At 37.6% G+C, this 16,195-nt stretch overlaps 2 protein-coding genes across 2 annotated transcripts; one reads left to right on the top strand and one right to left on the bottom strand.

Annotated features, from left to right (window-relative positions):
• Window positions 1-9: 9 nt before the first annotated feature.
• On the bottom strand, window positions 10-10,357 carry polr2b (RNA polymerase II subunit B). The gene is made up of 25 exons (XM_079629968.1): window positions 10,206-10,357; window positions 9,788-9,860; window positions 9,486-9,636; window positions 9,279-9,391; window positions 8,066-8,285; window positions 7,741-7,899; window positions 7,317-7,481; window positions 7,023-7,219; window positions 6,599-6,718; window positions 6,289-6,475; window positions 6,039-6,182; window positions 5,790-5,929; window positions 5,517-5,628; window positions 5,275-5,429; window positions 4,990-5,188; window positions 4,639-4,807; window positions 3,962-4,058; window positions 3,768-3,862; window positions 3,194-3,444; window positions 2,886-2,975; window positions 2,386-2,493; window positions 1,566-1,679; window positions 1,102-1,262; window positions 824-1,019; window positions 10-338 (listed from the first exon to the last, which is right to left on the bottom strand). Exons 1-25 carry the CDS (start codon window positions 10,222-10,224, stop codon window positions 249-251), a joined length of 3,525 nt encoding a protein of 1,174 aa, XP_079486094.1. The 5' UTR covers window positions 10,225-10,357; the 3' UTR covers window positions 10-248.
• noa1 (nitric oxide associated 1) lies at window positions 10,350-15,226 on the top strand. The gene is made up of 7 exons (XM_079629971.1): window positions 10,350-11,869; window positions 12,172-12,336; window positions 12,880-13,091; window positions 13,243-13,374; window positions 13,464-13,580; window positions 13,670-13,787; window positions 14,810-15,226. Exons 1-7 carry the CDS (start codon window positions 10,627-10,629, stop codon window positions 15,040-15,042), a joined length of 2,220 nt encoding a protein of 739 aa, XP_079486097.1. The 5' UTR covers window positions 10,350-10,626; the 3' UTR covers window positions 15,043-15,226.
• The last annotated feature ends 969 nt before the right edge of the window (window positions 15,227-16,195 follow it).

Consider the following 16,195-nt stretch of genomic DNA (forward strand, 5'->3'; position numbering starts at 1 on the left):
AACTAAGCAATGAAATCTCGAGGAGCACATCATTTTTTTATTTAAAAAAAGAAGCTTTATTTTTATTCTAGGTTGAACAGCCAAAACACCTGTTTCAGAACTATAACAACATATGAAAAACAACAAAAACATAAAAAGTTCACAAGCCCAGCAGCTACCGCAGGAAGTGCTGTTGGGATCCATTCAAAATCATTTTCACTGTGATTTGCTCCTGGTTCCTGTTTTCCATTATTCGTCCGTGTGGCCGTTTAGCTGGTCATCATTCGTGGGGCAATGCTCATAGACATCAGCTCCTGGAATAAGAGTTTACAGGCGTACGGCATCCTCACCAGAGAGATCTGAAAGAACAGCGGAGGAAGGGGTCATGAAAGAGCCAATTTTAACATCTTGAATATGAGCATAATATAACATGCTCATTAGACCATTTAAAGTAAAAGCTCATGGCTTTCTACTTGTGGGAATTGAACCAAAAACCATCCCTGAGCCATTAACGTCTCAATAAAATAGTAGAGACAGATATTTTCTTCTTTATAGTGATTAACAGAGTGAAAATGATTATCAAAAAAAAAAAACTTGTAGGTCTTGGTTCAATCCATGGGTTGTTGATCAGATTGAGGCAGATCTGAATGCAAGCTTGTAGTATATTGTGAGAAAGGGGTCTTAATGATTGGAGAAGTCTAGCATGTCAAAAGAGAGATGTCTCGAAAGAGTTATGCATAGATAAATCATTCACAATAAAAAAAGTCGATAGCGTGAAATTTAATTTTATACCAACTTTATTGACCAGTTGACCCAGTAAGACCGGATATTAGCGGTTACTCACCTGTGTCTTGTTGCGGCAGCCCCTGCACTCATAGGTGTGCGTGCGGGTGTTTGCGATGGCCATGAGGCCGCACAGGTTGCAGACGTGGACCTGGTACGGATCAGAGGCCTCGAAAAGCCTCTCTTTTAGGAACTGAGCGGCACCGTGAGCGATCTGACAATCACGTTCCATCTCTCCAAAACGCAGCCCACCATCACTGGAGGAAAGAAAACCGTTAAGATCTGATTGGTGATTTACACATGAAAAATTGCTAGCGTAATATAGTGCTGCCATCTCACCGTGATCTACCCTCCATGGGCTGTCTGTTGAGGATCTGGACCGGACCACGGGCCCTGGAGTGGATTTTATCGTCCACCATGTGCTTTAGACGCTGGTAGTAAGTGGGACCGATGAAGATCTGTGAGGTGAGCTTACGGCCAGTGAAGCCATTATACAAAACCTGCAATAATAAATGCTACCATTAGAACCACGTTTCAACACATCTAATGCATTCTTAAAGGAATAGTCCACCTAAAAAAGAAAATTCCGTCATTTACACACCCGCACGTCATTGCAAACCTGTATGACTTTCTTTCTTCTGTGGAACATAGAAGATGATATTTTGAAGTCAATGGGAACCGAAACTGTTTGGTTGCCATGGTTCCACAGGAGAAAGTCAAAGAGGTTTGGAACTACATGAGTAAATGATGACAGAAGTTCATTTTTGGGTGGACTGCCATATTGGCAGGTAGGAGCTCTTCACCTCATTGCCTCTCAGATGGTAACCGTATTCTGACAGCAGGTTGGAGACCTTTTGTACATTCACAGCATCGTTGAATGGCGTGGCATCACCAATCTCTCCTTTGTTAGCAGACACCTGAACGGAAAAGGAAATAAAGTGTTCTGAACTGTTGCATATTTAATACAAAAATGACTAGGGTTGTGAATCAAGAATTGGTTCTTAAAAGTATGACGACTACATAGTTTGATTTTTAAACAATTGTCTCTTATGAGTTATCACTCACAAATACTTTCAAAACAAGTCTCCAACTCATGAGTTATTGGTTCAAATCAGTCTGAAAATTGAACAAATTAAAAAAAGATGTCATATCAACCTTTAAAAGAACTGAGAACTGCTATTGAGTTTTGCACTAGACGTTTGAGTTAGAACTGGTTGTAGTTCAAGATTAAAAGATTTTTATAATATCTTTTATAACAGCATTTATAACATCTTAGTTTTGTTAAAATAATTTACAAAAAAATCATTAACTACATTAAATAACATGAACAATGGAAAAAACTTCTACTTCTTGGTTAATGTTAATTTCAACATTTATTATTTTTAAAATCAAAGTTATCTCTGCTGATATTTAATGGACCTAAGATAATAAGGAAAAAAAAAAAAGGAAAAAAAAATATATATATGATTAACTGTGGAAGGTGTAATCATTTCCCCCCAAAAAAGAAACCTTGTAGGGCACTTTTCTGAACACATGTTCCCAGAATAAACATCTGTCAGTAATGTAGACAACGAGTTAGAGAGAAGCACGATACGCAGGGTTAGGAGCAGAAAACCAAAGTACCTTCCCTTGCAGACACTCGATCAAATGGCCGACTGTCATTCTGGAAGGGATGGCGTGAGGGTTGATGATGATATCTGGGGTGATTCCTTCACATGTGAACGGCATGTCCTAAAGAGAGGAAAATTCACAGCTCAGGTCAGACACACACTGCATCTGCGATTGGGTTTCATAGTGACTGTTTACAATGCCTTCAGCTGTAAGAGTCTATGCTATCATAAGCCGTTTAAGAGCCACATCCTGTGTACAAACCTTCAACTGCAGGCTAGTCTAAACAAAGCTAGCAAAAGCATACACATTCAGTCTTGTTTACATTAAAGATGAGCACTACAACATTACATCTCCCATTACACAAGTTTTGAGTCAGAAATACTTTTTTTTAAATACTTTTGCTTGTTTGAACATTCAATTCAAAGTACCACAGCTTCCACAAAAATATTATAATATAAGCAGAACATCTGTTTAAGCATTAATACCTGAACCCAACGGTAGTGTACACTCACCTCTTGTCTGTACTGGATACCGCAGGTACCCTTCTGACCGTGACGACTGGCAAACTTGTCTCCGATTTGTGGTATACGAACTGAACGGACCTGCACAAAAAAAAAACAAAAAAAAAATCACTTTTATGCATTTGCACTAAAAGTGTTTATTAATAAAAAACTTTATGCTGATCTTTGAAAGAAAACAAGAACAGCATTTGGGTTTGGAACATACTGAGGGTAAATAATGTTCATGTTTGAGTGAAATATTCCTTCAAGATTGGCAGCAAAGAAAAAAAATTATAATTCAGATTCAAATCAGTACATACTCTGATTTTGCAAAACTTGTAGCCCTCCTGGTTTAGCGTGACCATGACTTGATCAACGATTCCGGTTTCGCTGGTGCGCAGGAATGTGCTGCAGTCTCTCTTCGTGTAGCGACGGTTGGTGCTATCCATCTCATCATCATTCTCGGGAAGAGTTACGGTTTTGCCAATGATGACGTCCTCACCAGACACACGCACACCGGGAGCAATCAAACCATCGTCATCCAACTTGTCATAGATGGCGTGTCGCATGCCTTTAGAGAAAAAAAGAAACAGAAATGGTAACAACACATAGCTTGCAGAAAGGTTCTGTAACACCATGTTCTTGCCAAGCATTGTGTAATAAAACATCAAGCAATAAATCACATCTCCATTTTAATCTGTAGATTTTCAGCAAATATCGACAGCATTGCACAAGATATTCAAACTGATAACTCATTGGACCACAAATGTAGACAAATATAATATATTTTGTTGCTTCATGCAGTAGAGGACAGAAAAAATTATTTAATGCTACAAATATTCTGCATTGTCACTTCCTAGGATGAAGAGAAAAGTAAAATCACTAGAATTGCACCTTGACAGGTCTCTCGGGTGGGTTTCTCAAAGATCTCTTCCTGGTCGAAGCCTTTCTTAGATTCCTGTTCCTTGTACGAGCGATAGAACACAGACCTGAGATAACAGACAGTTTACTCAAAACTTGAACTTTGTGAAAAGAAATTAAGCTTAGTTTCACATTGATTTTGACCGCTACATTCTAGTATCAGATACCTGAAGAATCCGCGATCCACAGCCGAACGGTTCATGATGACAGAATCTTCCTGGTTGTATCCAGTATATGATGCAATAGCCACAATGGAATTGATACCTTTTAAGAAAAATGTGCATACATATTACAGTTTTTGAGGTTAAATGGTGTCTGAATCATTGATAAACTACTGTTCGAAAGTTTGAGGTTGGTGATATTGTTGTATAAGTCTCTTATGCTCACCAAGGCTGCATTTATTTGGTCAACACACAATAAAAACAGCAATATTGTGAAAATAACTTTTCAAATATAAAATGTAATAATTTCTGTGATGGCAACAGCCATTTCTCCAGTCTTCAGTGTCACATGACCCTTCAGCGATCATTCTAATATGCCGATTTGGTGGTCATGAAACATTTCTTATAATCAATGTTGAAAAATATGCTGCTTCATATTTTTGTGGAAAGAGTGATACTTTTTTTCAATGTTGCTTGATGAAAGAAAAGCATTTATATGAAATGGGAATTTTTTGTAACATTATAAATGTCTTTACTGTCACTTTTTTTATAAATGTCATGTCCTTGCTGAATGAAAGTATTAATTTCTTTATTTAAAAAAAAAAATCTTACTAACTCCAAACCTTTGAATGATAGTTGAGAAACGGATGCAGCACTACTGTTCAATGTAAGAAATAGATTACCTGCCGGCAGCTCTCTGAAACGTAGATACTCCATAGAACGAGTCGTGACTAAGGGTTTCTGGGGGTAGTAGAGCACATGTGCCAGGGTATCCATTCGCACATGGAAGTTGGTGATGTAAACGCCCATGGCTTGTTTACCCATAGCAGACTGGTACGTGTTTCTGGGAGACTGTAAACAGGGGAGTGCATAATTTAGACACTATATTATGCAAGTTCTTCAGTTACAAATAGTTATACTAGAACATTTTAAACTGAAATATCAAATTTGGGTTTGCAGATGTTAAAATTCTCTAAAATGTTAATAGATCCACAATGCTGCATGTTGTAAATAGGTATTATGTGGGGCTGTACCTGGTTGTGATCAGGGAAAGGAATAATGGATGCACAGACACCTAAAATCATGGACGGGTGGATCTCACAATGCGTGTAGGTGGAGCAATAAGCTACGCCCTTCTCCTGAAGGTCATCGGGGGTCATGGCCAACATTACAGTCTCCTCCTCTAGTGTGTCAATATATTCAACCACACCACTGGCTACCAGGTCCTGCCAACTACACAGGAGACAGATACTCTGTTATAGAGGAACAGGAAGAATCTGAAACCAGTCTGAGACGATATTCTTCACATATGCATGTACCTGTAGTTGTTGTACTCTCTCTCTTTGAGCTGGTCAATGTGTCGTCTCTTCAGCAGAAGTTTCTGTTTTTCCACAATAAGCAGCGGACGGCAGATCCTGCCAGCGTCTGTATAGATCCTGATCTCCCTCTCACGAATATCTCTGATCATTGACACCTGGACCATGATGAAAACAAGATCACAATAAGGTGCTGTACACGAAATAAATGTTAAAAACAAAAACAGGGAAAAGAGATGTCACACCTCAGACACGATGATGTCCATCTGTCTCCTCAGCTTCCGTAGAGTGTTCATCAGCTGCTCAGGGTCTTTGTGAATACCCACCCAGCAACCGTTCACAAAAATCTTGGTTGCACTAAAGGAACAAACACAAATGAAATTGTAGAAATTCAATAAAGATTTACTAAAAAAATAAAAAATATGACCAGCATTGCACAATCACAAAATGTTTCACTTGTAAAGCGTGTCGATTTCAATGGTGTGGTGCTGCCCCCTATAGAACAGGATGACACTCACTCTGCAATAGCAGCAGGGGAGATTTCCTCCAGGTTCTCCATGCTCCACTCCTCCAAGAACTCCAGGATGGGGGACGGCTGAGATCCCACAGAGATGTAGGCCATGAGAGCTAGATTCTTTACCAAACCTACAGCATGGCCCTGCAACAAAACAATAACACTCCATCTTAATTACCTTCAGCAATTACACTCCACCTCACTGAAAGCTTGAGCTGACATTCACATGCATACTAGTGTTCAAGGGTCCTACCTCTGGGGTCTCCGCAGGGCACACCATACCCCACAGTGTGTTATGAAGCTGCCTGGGTTTGGCCAGCTTGCCGTCTCGTCCTATAGGCGAGTTTACGCGGCGCAGGTGAGAAAGAGTGGAGGCGAAAGTCAACCTGTTCAACACCTATAAACAAAATAAAGTCAATGAGGATAGTGCGTTAGCAAAACATAGTAGAGCAAAACAATGAAAAATAGGTAAACAGACATAAACTGAAGAAAAAGCACATCACCTGAGATACTCCAGCTCTGGCCTGATGGGCTTTCTTCACATCCCCCCAGTTGCCTGTGGCCAGGGAGTACTTGAGTCCGTCAGAAATGATGCGGGTCTTAATGGCCAGCTCAAGATTAAAGTCCTTCCCCCTGTCAATAAACTTCTGTGCATAGATCCTGATCTCCTTCAGCAGGTTCTTGAACATTCTGGGAAAAACACAGATGTATAGATTTCAATTTGGGATGTGATGTCATCTTGAAACATGCACAAGCATTATTTTATTAATGCACCTTGAATGCTTAATGAAAGTTTTTTTTTATTATTCTAACCCTCTGAAAAGGAACGCAAGCAAAGGTCCAGCGAGATCAAGCCTCTTGTTGCCATAGTGATCTCTGTCATCCAGCTCTCGTCTCCCCAGGGCGGCCAACAGTAGTCTGTGAACCATGTAACTAAATAAAGAGAAAGCAATCAGTTTGTACATGCATTACACAAAATAAGTAGATATTTGCGTGTATACAGTGTATGCATATTAGACACAAACACACATACATACACACTTTTTACTAAAGACAGTTTAATTTGTAATAGCATACTGCGAAATTAAGATTTTGATCAGAAATACAATAAACATAAAAATTTATTGTATTTTTTTTCTTTCACTATATTTTTTCTATACTATATGTTTTTCAAAATCTTACGGACCACAAATGTATAAGTGTAAGACAACAGGACAAACTCATAAAGCTATTTTACCCTAGAAAATACGCTTTCTTGGTCTCGCAGAAATCTGATACACCAACATGTGGCAACACCTCCTTCTGCAAAACCTCTTTAGCATATTTGATTCTTCTCTCTTTGGTGACACCAGGTTTAGCCCCTCTGGAGCCAATGAAGTTCAGAGCCACATTCTGTTCCTGAATCACAAAGGCCTCATCCAAAGATGGCTTCACCTAGAGGGGGGAAAAAACAGAGTACGTTGTTTTTACAAATTAAATCGTACTTCTAAGGGAAAACACTAATAATCATACTACATTTAAGGTGACATACCATCTCCATCATTTCAGGATCATCAAAGTCATAGATGATGTGTTCGAGGATGTCTCTATCAGACACAAATCCCAAAGCACGGAACACAATGATGATGGGAACTTCCTGCCGGATGTACGGCAGAGTGGAAACAATCCTCTGGCCGATGGCACTTTTCTTAACTCCCTGGACAGAAGAAAAAACATATAAGAAAATAGATGGACAAGATAGTCAACACACAATAAAAACAGCAATATTGTGAAAATAACTTTTCAAATATAAAATGTAATAATTTCTGTGATGGCAACAGCCATTTCTCCAGTCTTCAGTGTCAAATGACCCTTCAGCGATCATTCTAATATGCCGATTTGGTGGTCATGAAACATTTCTTAGTCAATAGTCAATCTGCAAGCGAAATATGCTTTTACAGTCAGGAGATACTGACCTGTCCTCCACGGGCCATCATGCTGACCCAGATGGTGCTGGTGGGTCTGGAGGAGTTCTCCAGACATGACCTGCACTCTCCAGTGTAAGCATACTTGGAGTCTTTCTTGGCAAACACATACACTGTGTTAGTGGCCATCTTCTCTTGAGCAATCAGGACCTGGACAAATGACAGAACACATTGAATCACAACAAAATTCAAAAGATTTAAAACAACTTATGTTATACTGCAAATTAACAATTATTTGTGCAAGAAAAAATTATTTCACAGACAAAATAATTATGCGATTATGTGTGTAATTCTGTGTTTTTGAAATGAAACCAACCTTCTCTGAACCATTGATGATGAAGTAGCCTCCAGGGTCCAGTGGGCATTCGTTCAACTCACAAAGATCACGATCTGTCAGGCCGCTCAGCAGACAGTACGTGGAACGGAGCATGATGGGAATTTTGCCTATAAACGTTTTCTGATGCTGCGTCTGCTGTTGCTCTTCCCCATCCTTTATAATAGTCTTTGTGATGTCCACATACAGAGGGGCGGAATACCTGCAAGTCACAGCGTGCATTCAGATACACTGCCTGCTCTTGTGAAACCTGTGGGAGTCGGACTTTTAAAGTTCACACTAAAACATGCAACTTAAGAATGCTAGAATTCAGCTCTATTAAAGGCTACTATAGTATATTTAATGCACAAATTTAGAAGGTCTCAAATTTATCAACAGGATCAAAACTTTGATGTTGTACAAAATCTATTACATGATTTCTGTTGTCTGCCAGTTCTGTATCAGCAAGTAATAGGCTTTAAGTATAATTCTAAAAACATCCCCCTTCAGGTTGTGGTAGCCTACATGTTTTTACTGTGAAATCTTTTATCTGATTTGCATAGTTAACTGATATATTGTTAGTAATATTTCAAGATGAACACTCACTGGACTGAAGTAACTTACTTTACATGATTTCACATAAATTTTTTTATTAAAAGAAGTCAATCAAAATGTAAAAAAACAAGGAGAAACAAATGATACATCAGGCTTTTGACGAGTATTTATTTGTAGATCTACCGGTAGTCATCATTGTATTGCATTATATTGTATGTTTTCCTCCCACAACAAAAATTACAAACCATCGGTAATAAAACTTAGCATTTAAATACTATCTTACAAGACATTTTATTTGGAGATATAGAGTAGCCACTGATATATATATATATATATATATACATGCATTTTATGAAAGTAGATGAGATCAAAGATCTCATTGAGAGATTTACATTTTATAAACTATTAGAATTTTTATTTTACTTTCTGGCAATATAAATTGCATGTTTTTGCTTGATTTGGATTCTATGGGTAATTTTTTTTGTTTTTTCTCCTAAAGTATGATTACATAATCTCCTATATCATACTATATGAGACATAAAAGCCCGATCTATCAAATATGATACTCAACACACACACAAAAAAAAAAAAAGTTAACATTTTTTCATAAGTAAGGCTTTGGTTAAACTGCTCTCAAACACTGAAGAAGGACATCACTCACGTGAGATTTCGGAGTCTGGCTTCGTTTGGCATCATAGGTGAGGGAGCACCATCTCTTTCCCAGTGAGTGGGTTTGGACAGGTAGATTTGCTCAAACTTCAGCAAGAACCGAGGCTGCAGAAAATAAATCAAATCAAAATCTGTCAATTCATTTTAGAGAGTCTCATAAACACATATATGATATCAGACATCGAATCAAATCACTTACCGGTTCCTCCACCTCTCCAGATGTGTGCTGGGCCTCAGCCTGCAGGTCAATGGGTGGAGCATCCTCCACAATCCTCTGCACAGACATCTGGATGAACTCATCGAATGAATCCAGCTGCTGTCGCACCAAACCTTTTTCATCAAAATATGAGCTGAAAAGAGAAATATGACAGGAAACTAGCAAAGCAATGTCAATTAAGTTTTATTTTATTGACTTTAATACTGCATAGAAAGAAAGAAAGAAAGAAAGAAAGAAAGAAAGAAAGAAAGAAAGAAAGAAAGAAAGAAAGAAAGAAAGATTACCTGATAACAATCCAACAGGCCTCCTGCCACAGATCAGGGGTAATTTCATCATCATCTTCATCATATTGGATATCTACAATAATTACAGCACTTAAAGTTATTTACTTACACAGAGTTAATACACGGGAGTGCAAAACAACATTGTTGCTGACAAACTATGCTTACTAACAAATGCATTACCTTCACTCTATTAATCTAAAATGGAATACACTCATTACATACTTGTTCTAGATACAAAGGTATAATTATTATAATATTAAGTTTGTTTTTCTTAACATGCCCATTTGCGACAAAGCTAACCTTAGCCTGTTAGCCAATAACGCTGTGTTAACGCTTGAAACTATAGTATCTAACCACACATTTCACTGTAATAAAACTATAAATAAACACGTATTGCATTTATATCGCCAAAACATACCTTCGTCTTGATCATACATGATATTTACTGGTGAATAACTTTATTTTTGATTAAACTAAGAGGAGGTTATCCGCGCACACCACTGAATAGCGCTTTATGTCCGCGGCTGGCCGCTATGAGTATGATCTGGTATGATCAACACAAACGGCTACAGAATTATACGTCACTTCCGTAGCAAGTGTTTTTATTTTATTTATACACAAGCATTTAGACGTATGTGATTAAGTAAGCCAAAGTTTGAATGTTAAATATGTTACATAGAAATAAAATATTTTTCGTAATTTTCTTTCTCCAAAAAATGTTTCCGGTGACGTATATTGTACGCGCGGCTCTCGGTATTCTCTCACATGGGTTCGTATGGTTCGTTGTTTTCAAGGTTGTAGTAATTGAAGCGATGTGATTGTTATTTTAACATATAATAATGTACAAGTTATTAAGAGCGTCGACATTCCAATTCTACACTCGTGCGTGTTTAAAACATGTTCCAGGATCGGAACATGAATGGATGTGGCGGTTTCCACGGTCATTTGTTTCCAGCTTAATATCAAAAGACTGTGCAACCCATTTGAGCATAAACCAGAGGTGCAGATCATCCAGATGTGGGGTTTCAGGTCTGAGATGTTACAGCAGTCAAAAAGGAGCTAGAGTACCAGCATCAAATCAACCTCAGGAATTATACACATTAGTTGAGCCAGAGAAACATGAACAATTTGTGTTCCCGGACTTTGATGAACCATTGGACAATGAAGAGGATGAACTGCCAGATCATCTTCTTTTAAATGAGCTCACGAGTAATGTAGAAACAAAGCCAGTGCATGAAAAGTCTGGCAAAGACATGCACATTAAAGGACTGGAAATGCAACTGAAACATTTAAAGGGCTCCTCAATGTCTGAAGTGGAGGAAAACTCATTGATTGAGTTCCACGATGAAGGATTCTCACTGGACCGACTCACCCAATCAAAGAAGGTTAAAAAGCAGCAAAAGATATATGGCACTCCTGATGTGGAGGTGGCAGTCAGCGATTCCTGTTGCTCTGGCTGCGGGGCCCTCATGCACTGCACTGACCCTGAAATCCCGGGTTACCTGCCAAGTGAGAAATTCAAAGTGTTAGTTGAAGAGGACAAACTGAAGAAGGCAATATGTCAGAGATGCTTTTTAATCAATCACCACCAGAAGGCTTTGAACGTCACTTTGTCCAAAGAGGAGTACAGAGCGATTGTCAAGAGAATTAAATCCGAGAAGGCTTTGGTGCTGCTGATAGTGGATCTTCTGGATCTCCCCGACTCCATCATCCCAGACCTTCCAGAGCTTGTTGGGAAGAATAAGCACATTGTTATTTTAGGAAATAAAATAGACTTGCTGCCTGGAGATGCAGAAAATTACCTGCAACGTATCAGACGTCAGCTGGCGGCATACTGTGCCAGCATGGGCATTTCTATCAGTGATACCAAGGACATACACCTCATCAGTGCCAAAACAGGTTATGGTATAGAAAACCTTATATCAAGACTGCAGTCAACCTGGAAGTACAATGGAGATGTGTATTTGGTCGGCACTGCCAATGCTGGCAAATCCACGCTGTTTAATACTCTACTGGAATCAGATTATTGCAAATCCAGAGCCTCAGATGTGATCCATAAAGCTACTATATCTCCATGGCCTGGTGAGATATTGCATTTGAGTTAATTGGTTGCTTTTACAGACAGATACCATATTTATAATTGCGTAAGATATGTAATATGTTGACTAATGCAATGTTTGCAATTCTGTTTCACAAGTATACGAAAAGAACGTTTCAAGGCATAAAAAAAGAGAACAAAGACCTTTTTAATTAATGTGCTTGACCCTTTTAGGACCTCGTTTAGGAATGCATTGTGTATTTCTGAATGATTAAGCGGTTAATGATATTGCTGTCCAAGTTATTTAAATTGTTAAAACATATCTGTCTGTCCTCTGTAAATCTAGGAACAACATTAAATCTGCTGAAGTTTCCCATCATCAACCCGACCCCCTACCGGATGTTCAGGCGGGCGGAGAGACTTAAACAGGCGTCTCTTTTGACAGAGGAGGACATGAATCCTCAAGAGCTGATGAGAATCAAACAATTCAGCAAGCAGGGATACTTGGTTGGTGAGTTTGCAAGTTTTGTTTTTTTAGGTATCTAGATATTCTCTGATATTATAGAGACTTTTAATTCATCTCTATCGGCTGATTACCTGTGTGCATTGTCATTTCCACTATTTTTACATTTAGAAAACCATTGCCATCTAATGCTCAGTTAAAGTTAATCTTTCGGTAACTTATAAAGTAATAAATAATAGTGTTAAATAAAATCACAATATTAATATAAATATTTAAAAATGTACTAAAAATACACTTGTAGCATTTAAAACGATTGATTTTATTTTATTTGTTTACTTTTAATGTTTAAATGTATCATTATTTAGATAAAATAATATAGATTATACCGGTAGATAATATTTTTCTCATTATAGTGCAAGTTTTAAGCTCTGAAGGAAAGATATGATATATATATATATATATATATATATATATATATATATATATATATATTGTATGTGTGTGTATATATATATACATATATAATTGTATTATTATGTTTTATTATTATATAATATTATAGATTTTAAGTTTGAGGCAACTTTTTTTTAGGTCATATTGGGAGGACATTCCGTACAAATCAGTCACTCAAGAAAGATCTTGTGGAGTTTGATCCTGACAGTCTGAGCTTTGGAGAAGACGCGGAGGAAGGTGTTAAACGGAATCAGTCCTTGGACTCCTCCGCAGACGCAGAGCTCACCTACAATGAAATCAAAGATGCACACTGGTTCTATGACACCCCAGGCGTCATGAAAGAACATGACGTGAGTCTTTTCATTCAAACTGTACTTGCATACTAATGTGATATAAATATGTTCATAACTGCAATAATTTATATGTTCCCTTATTTGAAAACAAATCTATCATTATGAATCATGTGCCACAAAGGGCTTTAATCAAAATGCAACTTTCCAGGTGCTCAGCCTGTTGAATGAGCAGGAAGTGAAGCTGGTGGTTCCTACACATGCCATTACACCGAGAACGTATCTAATGAACCCTGGGATGGTTTTGTTTTTGGGGGCTTTGGCACGCATTGATTATTTGGAGGTAAGAGTCAGTTTGACTTAGGAATACTGAATGTTTTGCTGCATCTGCCCCGCACTAAGATAGTTTCAATGTTCTGTTACTCTCTTTAGGGGAAAAGCTCTTGCTGGTTAACAGTTGTTGCCTCATCTCGCATCCCGATTCACATCACCCATTTGGACAAGGCTGACGCAATCTACCAGAAACATGCTGGGAATATCCTTCTTGCAGTATGTATATACTGAATATATATATGTGTGTGTGTGCTTTGTTATCAGTAAAATTAATTCTACATGATACTACATTATTTTGTGATAAGGTCCCATCTGGTGGTGAGGAGCGCATGAAAACTTTTCCACCACTTATTGCTCAAGACTTTGAACTCAAGGGCCAGGGCTGCAACACCGCAATTACTGACATCAAGATCTCATCAGCAGGTAATTTTTAGAAAAGTTATCAAGCAATGTGTTGAATAAATCTTGTTTAATCTTGTGATTCTTTAAAATTCTTTCGATCTTGGTGCCTGCTGCCTTTCCAGGTTGTGCTGGATGTCTAAATTGAATTGCTTGTTTAGATGAGACAGAAATCTAGAAATTTGATTATAACTTTTTTACAATAACCTTTTACTTTTCCAACATGTATTTTTCCACAATAAAGTTGATTTTTAAATGTGCCATCTAAACCAAGACATTTGAATTAACAGTTTTTTTTTAATGGTACTCATATAGTATATTTGTGATACTGATACCACTACAGTACTTTTTTAAGGGTTTATAGTAAGTCTTTTAACCAAACCACATGGTCAAGTCTTAATAGTCCCCCTGTAGTCAATAATTAAAAAATCAAAATAGCAAATTGAAATGTTTTGTCCTGTGAAAAGAATTCCGTCATGCCTTAAAATAGCTTGAATTTAGCTACACCCTTGCTTCATTGAGAATATGCGGCGCCTTGAATATGCAAATTAGCCCCGCCTCCACTCACTTGAGCTGGTGCCTCCTGATCCACTTGCTCAACTGTAGTAAATACTACACGATGAAAAATGGAAATATTTGTTTAATTCAGCCATATATGTTTGAACCAGAAACTGATTCAGAAGTAGAAGAGAGAATTATACAGGGTCGTCTACAAGTCGATGTATCAGAATGGCAATGCGTTTTATGTATCGCTCTACAACGTCAGACCTATTGCCGTGATTGGTTACAACAGATTTTGTGGCATAGAGAACAGGGGCGATTTCGAACCGCATTTTTGACTGCAGTTTTAAGGAGAAAATATTCAGCAATGGTGTTGACTTGTGAATTTGCACATGGTTTGTCTGAAAGCATATTTAAAACACCACATAGACATATAAACAAAATTAGAAACTTGATTCTCACCACAGGTCAGGCCCAATAAAAAGAAAAAAAATTATATATTTGAAGAAACTTCCATTTTTGTCATATTTTTTCTTGTTTCTTAGGCTGGGTTGCTGTGACAGCAGCTGAAGGAAATCAGCTGTTTTTGAGGACTCACGCCCCTGAAGCAGCAGGACTTTGTTTGCGCACCCCGCCTTTGCTGCCCCACATTGTGAATCGGAAAGGACAGCGAATCAACAAGTCTCCCGCCTACAAGACTAAAAAGCCACAGGCGCTGGTGGACATCGGTCTGTCTGTGAAAGCAGCTGAGAGACTCAACGTGAGAAGGAAAAAATAAAGAACGTTGCTTTTCAAAATATTGTTGTTCCGATTCAACAATGCATTGCTTGTATTCTACTTATTTTTATATGTAAATGTTTATGAATTGACCTGACAATGAAATGTATTTATATATTCTGTCATTTAAAATGTCTTTCAAATAAAATAAGAACATAAATGAACAAAAATGTGGCAAGAGTTTTTATTTTATTGAAACATCTTCAGCTAAGCATACAGGGTCACATAGTAAACCGTTTTTGCAGATCATTCATAAAAAGCCAAATCAAGGGGACAACATTATATAATATTTCAACTGATATAATTTGACTGCTATTACTAGGAAATGAAAAGGACAGTCAAACACTTGATTACAAAGATGTGTAAATGACAACAATCCAAGTTGTGAATTGACAACATGCTATTCTAAAAAAGAAAAGCAAAAAACGCAGTGCTTACCAAATAATAATAAAAAGTGTTTACAGTGATAAAGTATCCAACCGTCCAAGAGTTTTTCAGGGGTCCTGTGGATGGTTTTGAAGGAGCACCACAACTCCGTCTGAGGCCTGGGATTTTTCCCCTAAAACTCTACCAACTACATCTTGCTTTGGTAATATATCCAAAAATGTAATATTGCACTTAATGCACTAAAGGCAATTCATGACATGGCAAGGTCATAAAGGTTAAAAGGTTTGTGGCAACAACATATTCACACTCATAAAAAAAAGAAAAAAAAGAAAGTCAGTCGATATCAGTTGAAAATCATATGATTAGATAAACTTTGGATAAACATATTTGATGCAGATAATCAATATTGATATGGGAATGTTTTACAGAGAAAAGACAAGACATTCGTTCTTCTGATGGTAATCTATATATCTGAGAAATTAATTAAAATGCTCAAATTGATTGTCTGAGGCACTGAAGAGCAAGTAAAGAACAGAAATATGTACAGTTTCTATACAGACAAAAGCAACAAAATCTTTGGACTGAGGATGAAATTGAAGCATTATCAGAAAATTTGACAGAAAAAAGACTACAAACACAAGTGTAAAAATCTTTGAAAGCAAATATACAATGAAAGAAAATAACCTACTATTCAAATATTACAAACTACACACTACTTTCCTTAAAAGGCAGAGCAGCCGAATCAAAGAAAGACTTCTAGGAAGTGT

The sequence above is a fragment of the Phoxinus phoxinus genome, assembly GCF_949152265.1.
Source record: "Phoxinus phoxinus genome assembly, chromosome: 12".
NCBI classification, from domain to species: Eukaryota; Metazoa; Chordata; class Actinopteri; order Cypriniformes; family Leuciscidae; genus Phoxinus; species Phoxinus phoxinus.

Excerpts from the sequence above, each read along its gene's own strand:
- polr2b (XM_079629968.1), bottom strand. Across the intron at positions 5,629-5,789 it reads TCCCCTGCTGCTATTGCAGA|TGCAACCAAGATTTTTGTGA; the intron begins GTGAGTGTCATC and ends TTGTTCCTTTAG. Across the intron at positions 5,430-5,516 it reads TGGACATCATCGTGTCTGAG|GTGTCAATGATCAGAGATAT; the intron begins GTGTGACATCTC and ends ATCATGGTCCAG.
- noa1 (XM_079629971.1), top strand. The coding sequence starts at position 10,627 with ATGTACAAGTTATTAAGAGCGTCGACATTCCAATTCTACACTCGTGCG. Across the intron at positions 13,092-13,242 it reads GCGTCATGAAAGAACATGAC|GTGCTCAGCCTGTTGAATGA; the intron begins GTGAGTCTTTTC and ends GCAACTTTCCAG. Across the intron at positions 13,581-13,669 it reads CTGGGAATATCCTTCTTGCA|GTCCCATCTGGTGGTGAGGA; the intron begins GTATGTATATAC and ends TTTTGTGATAAG.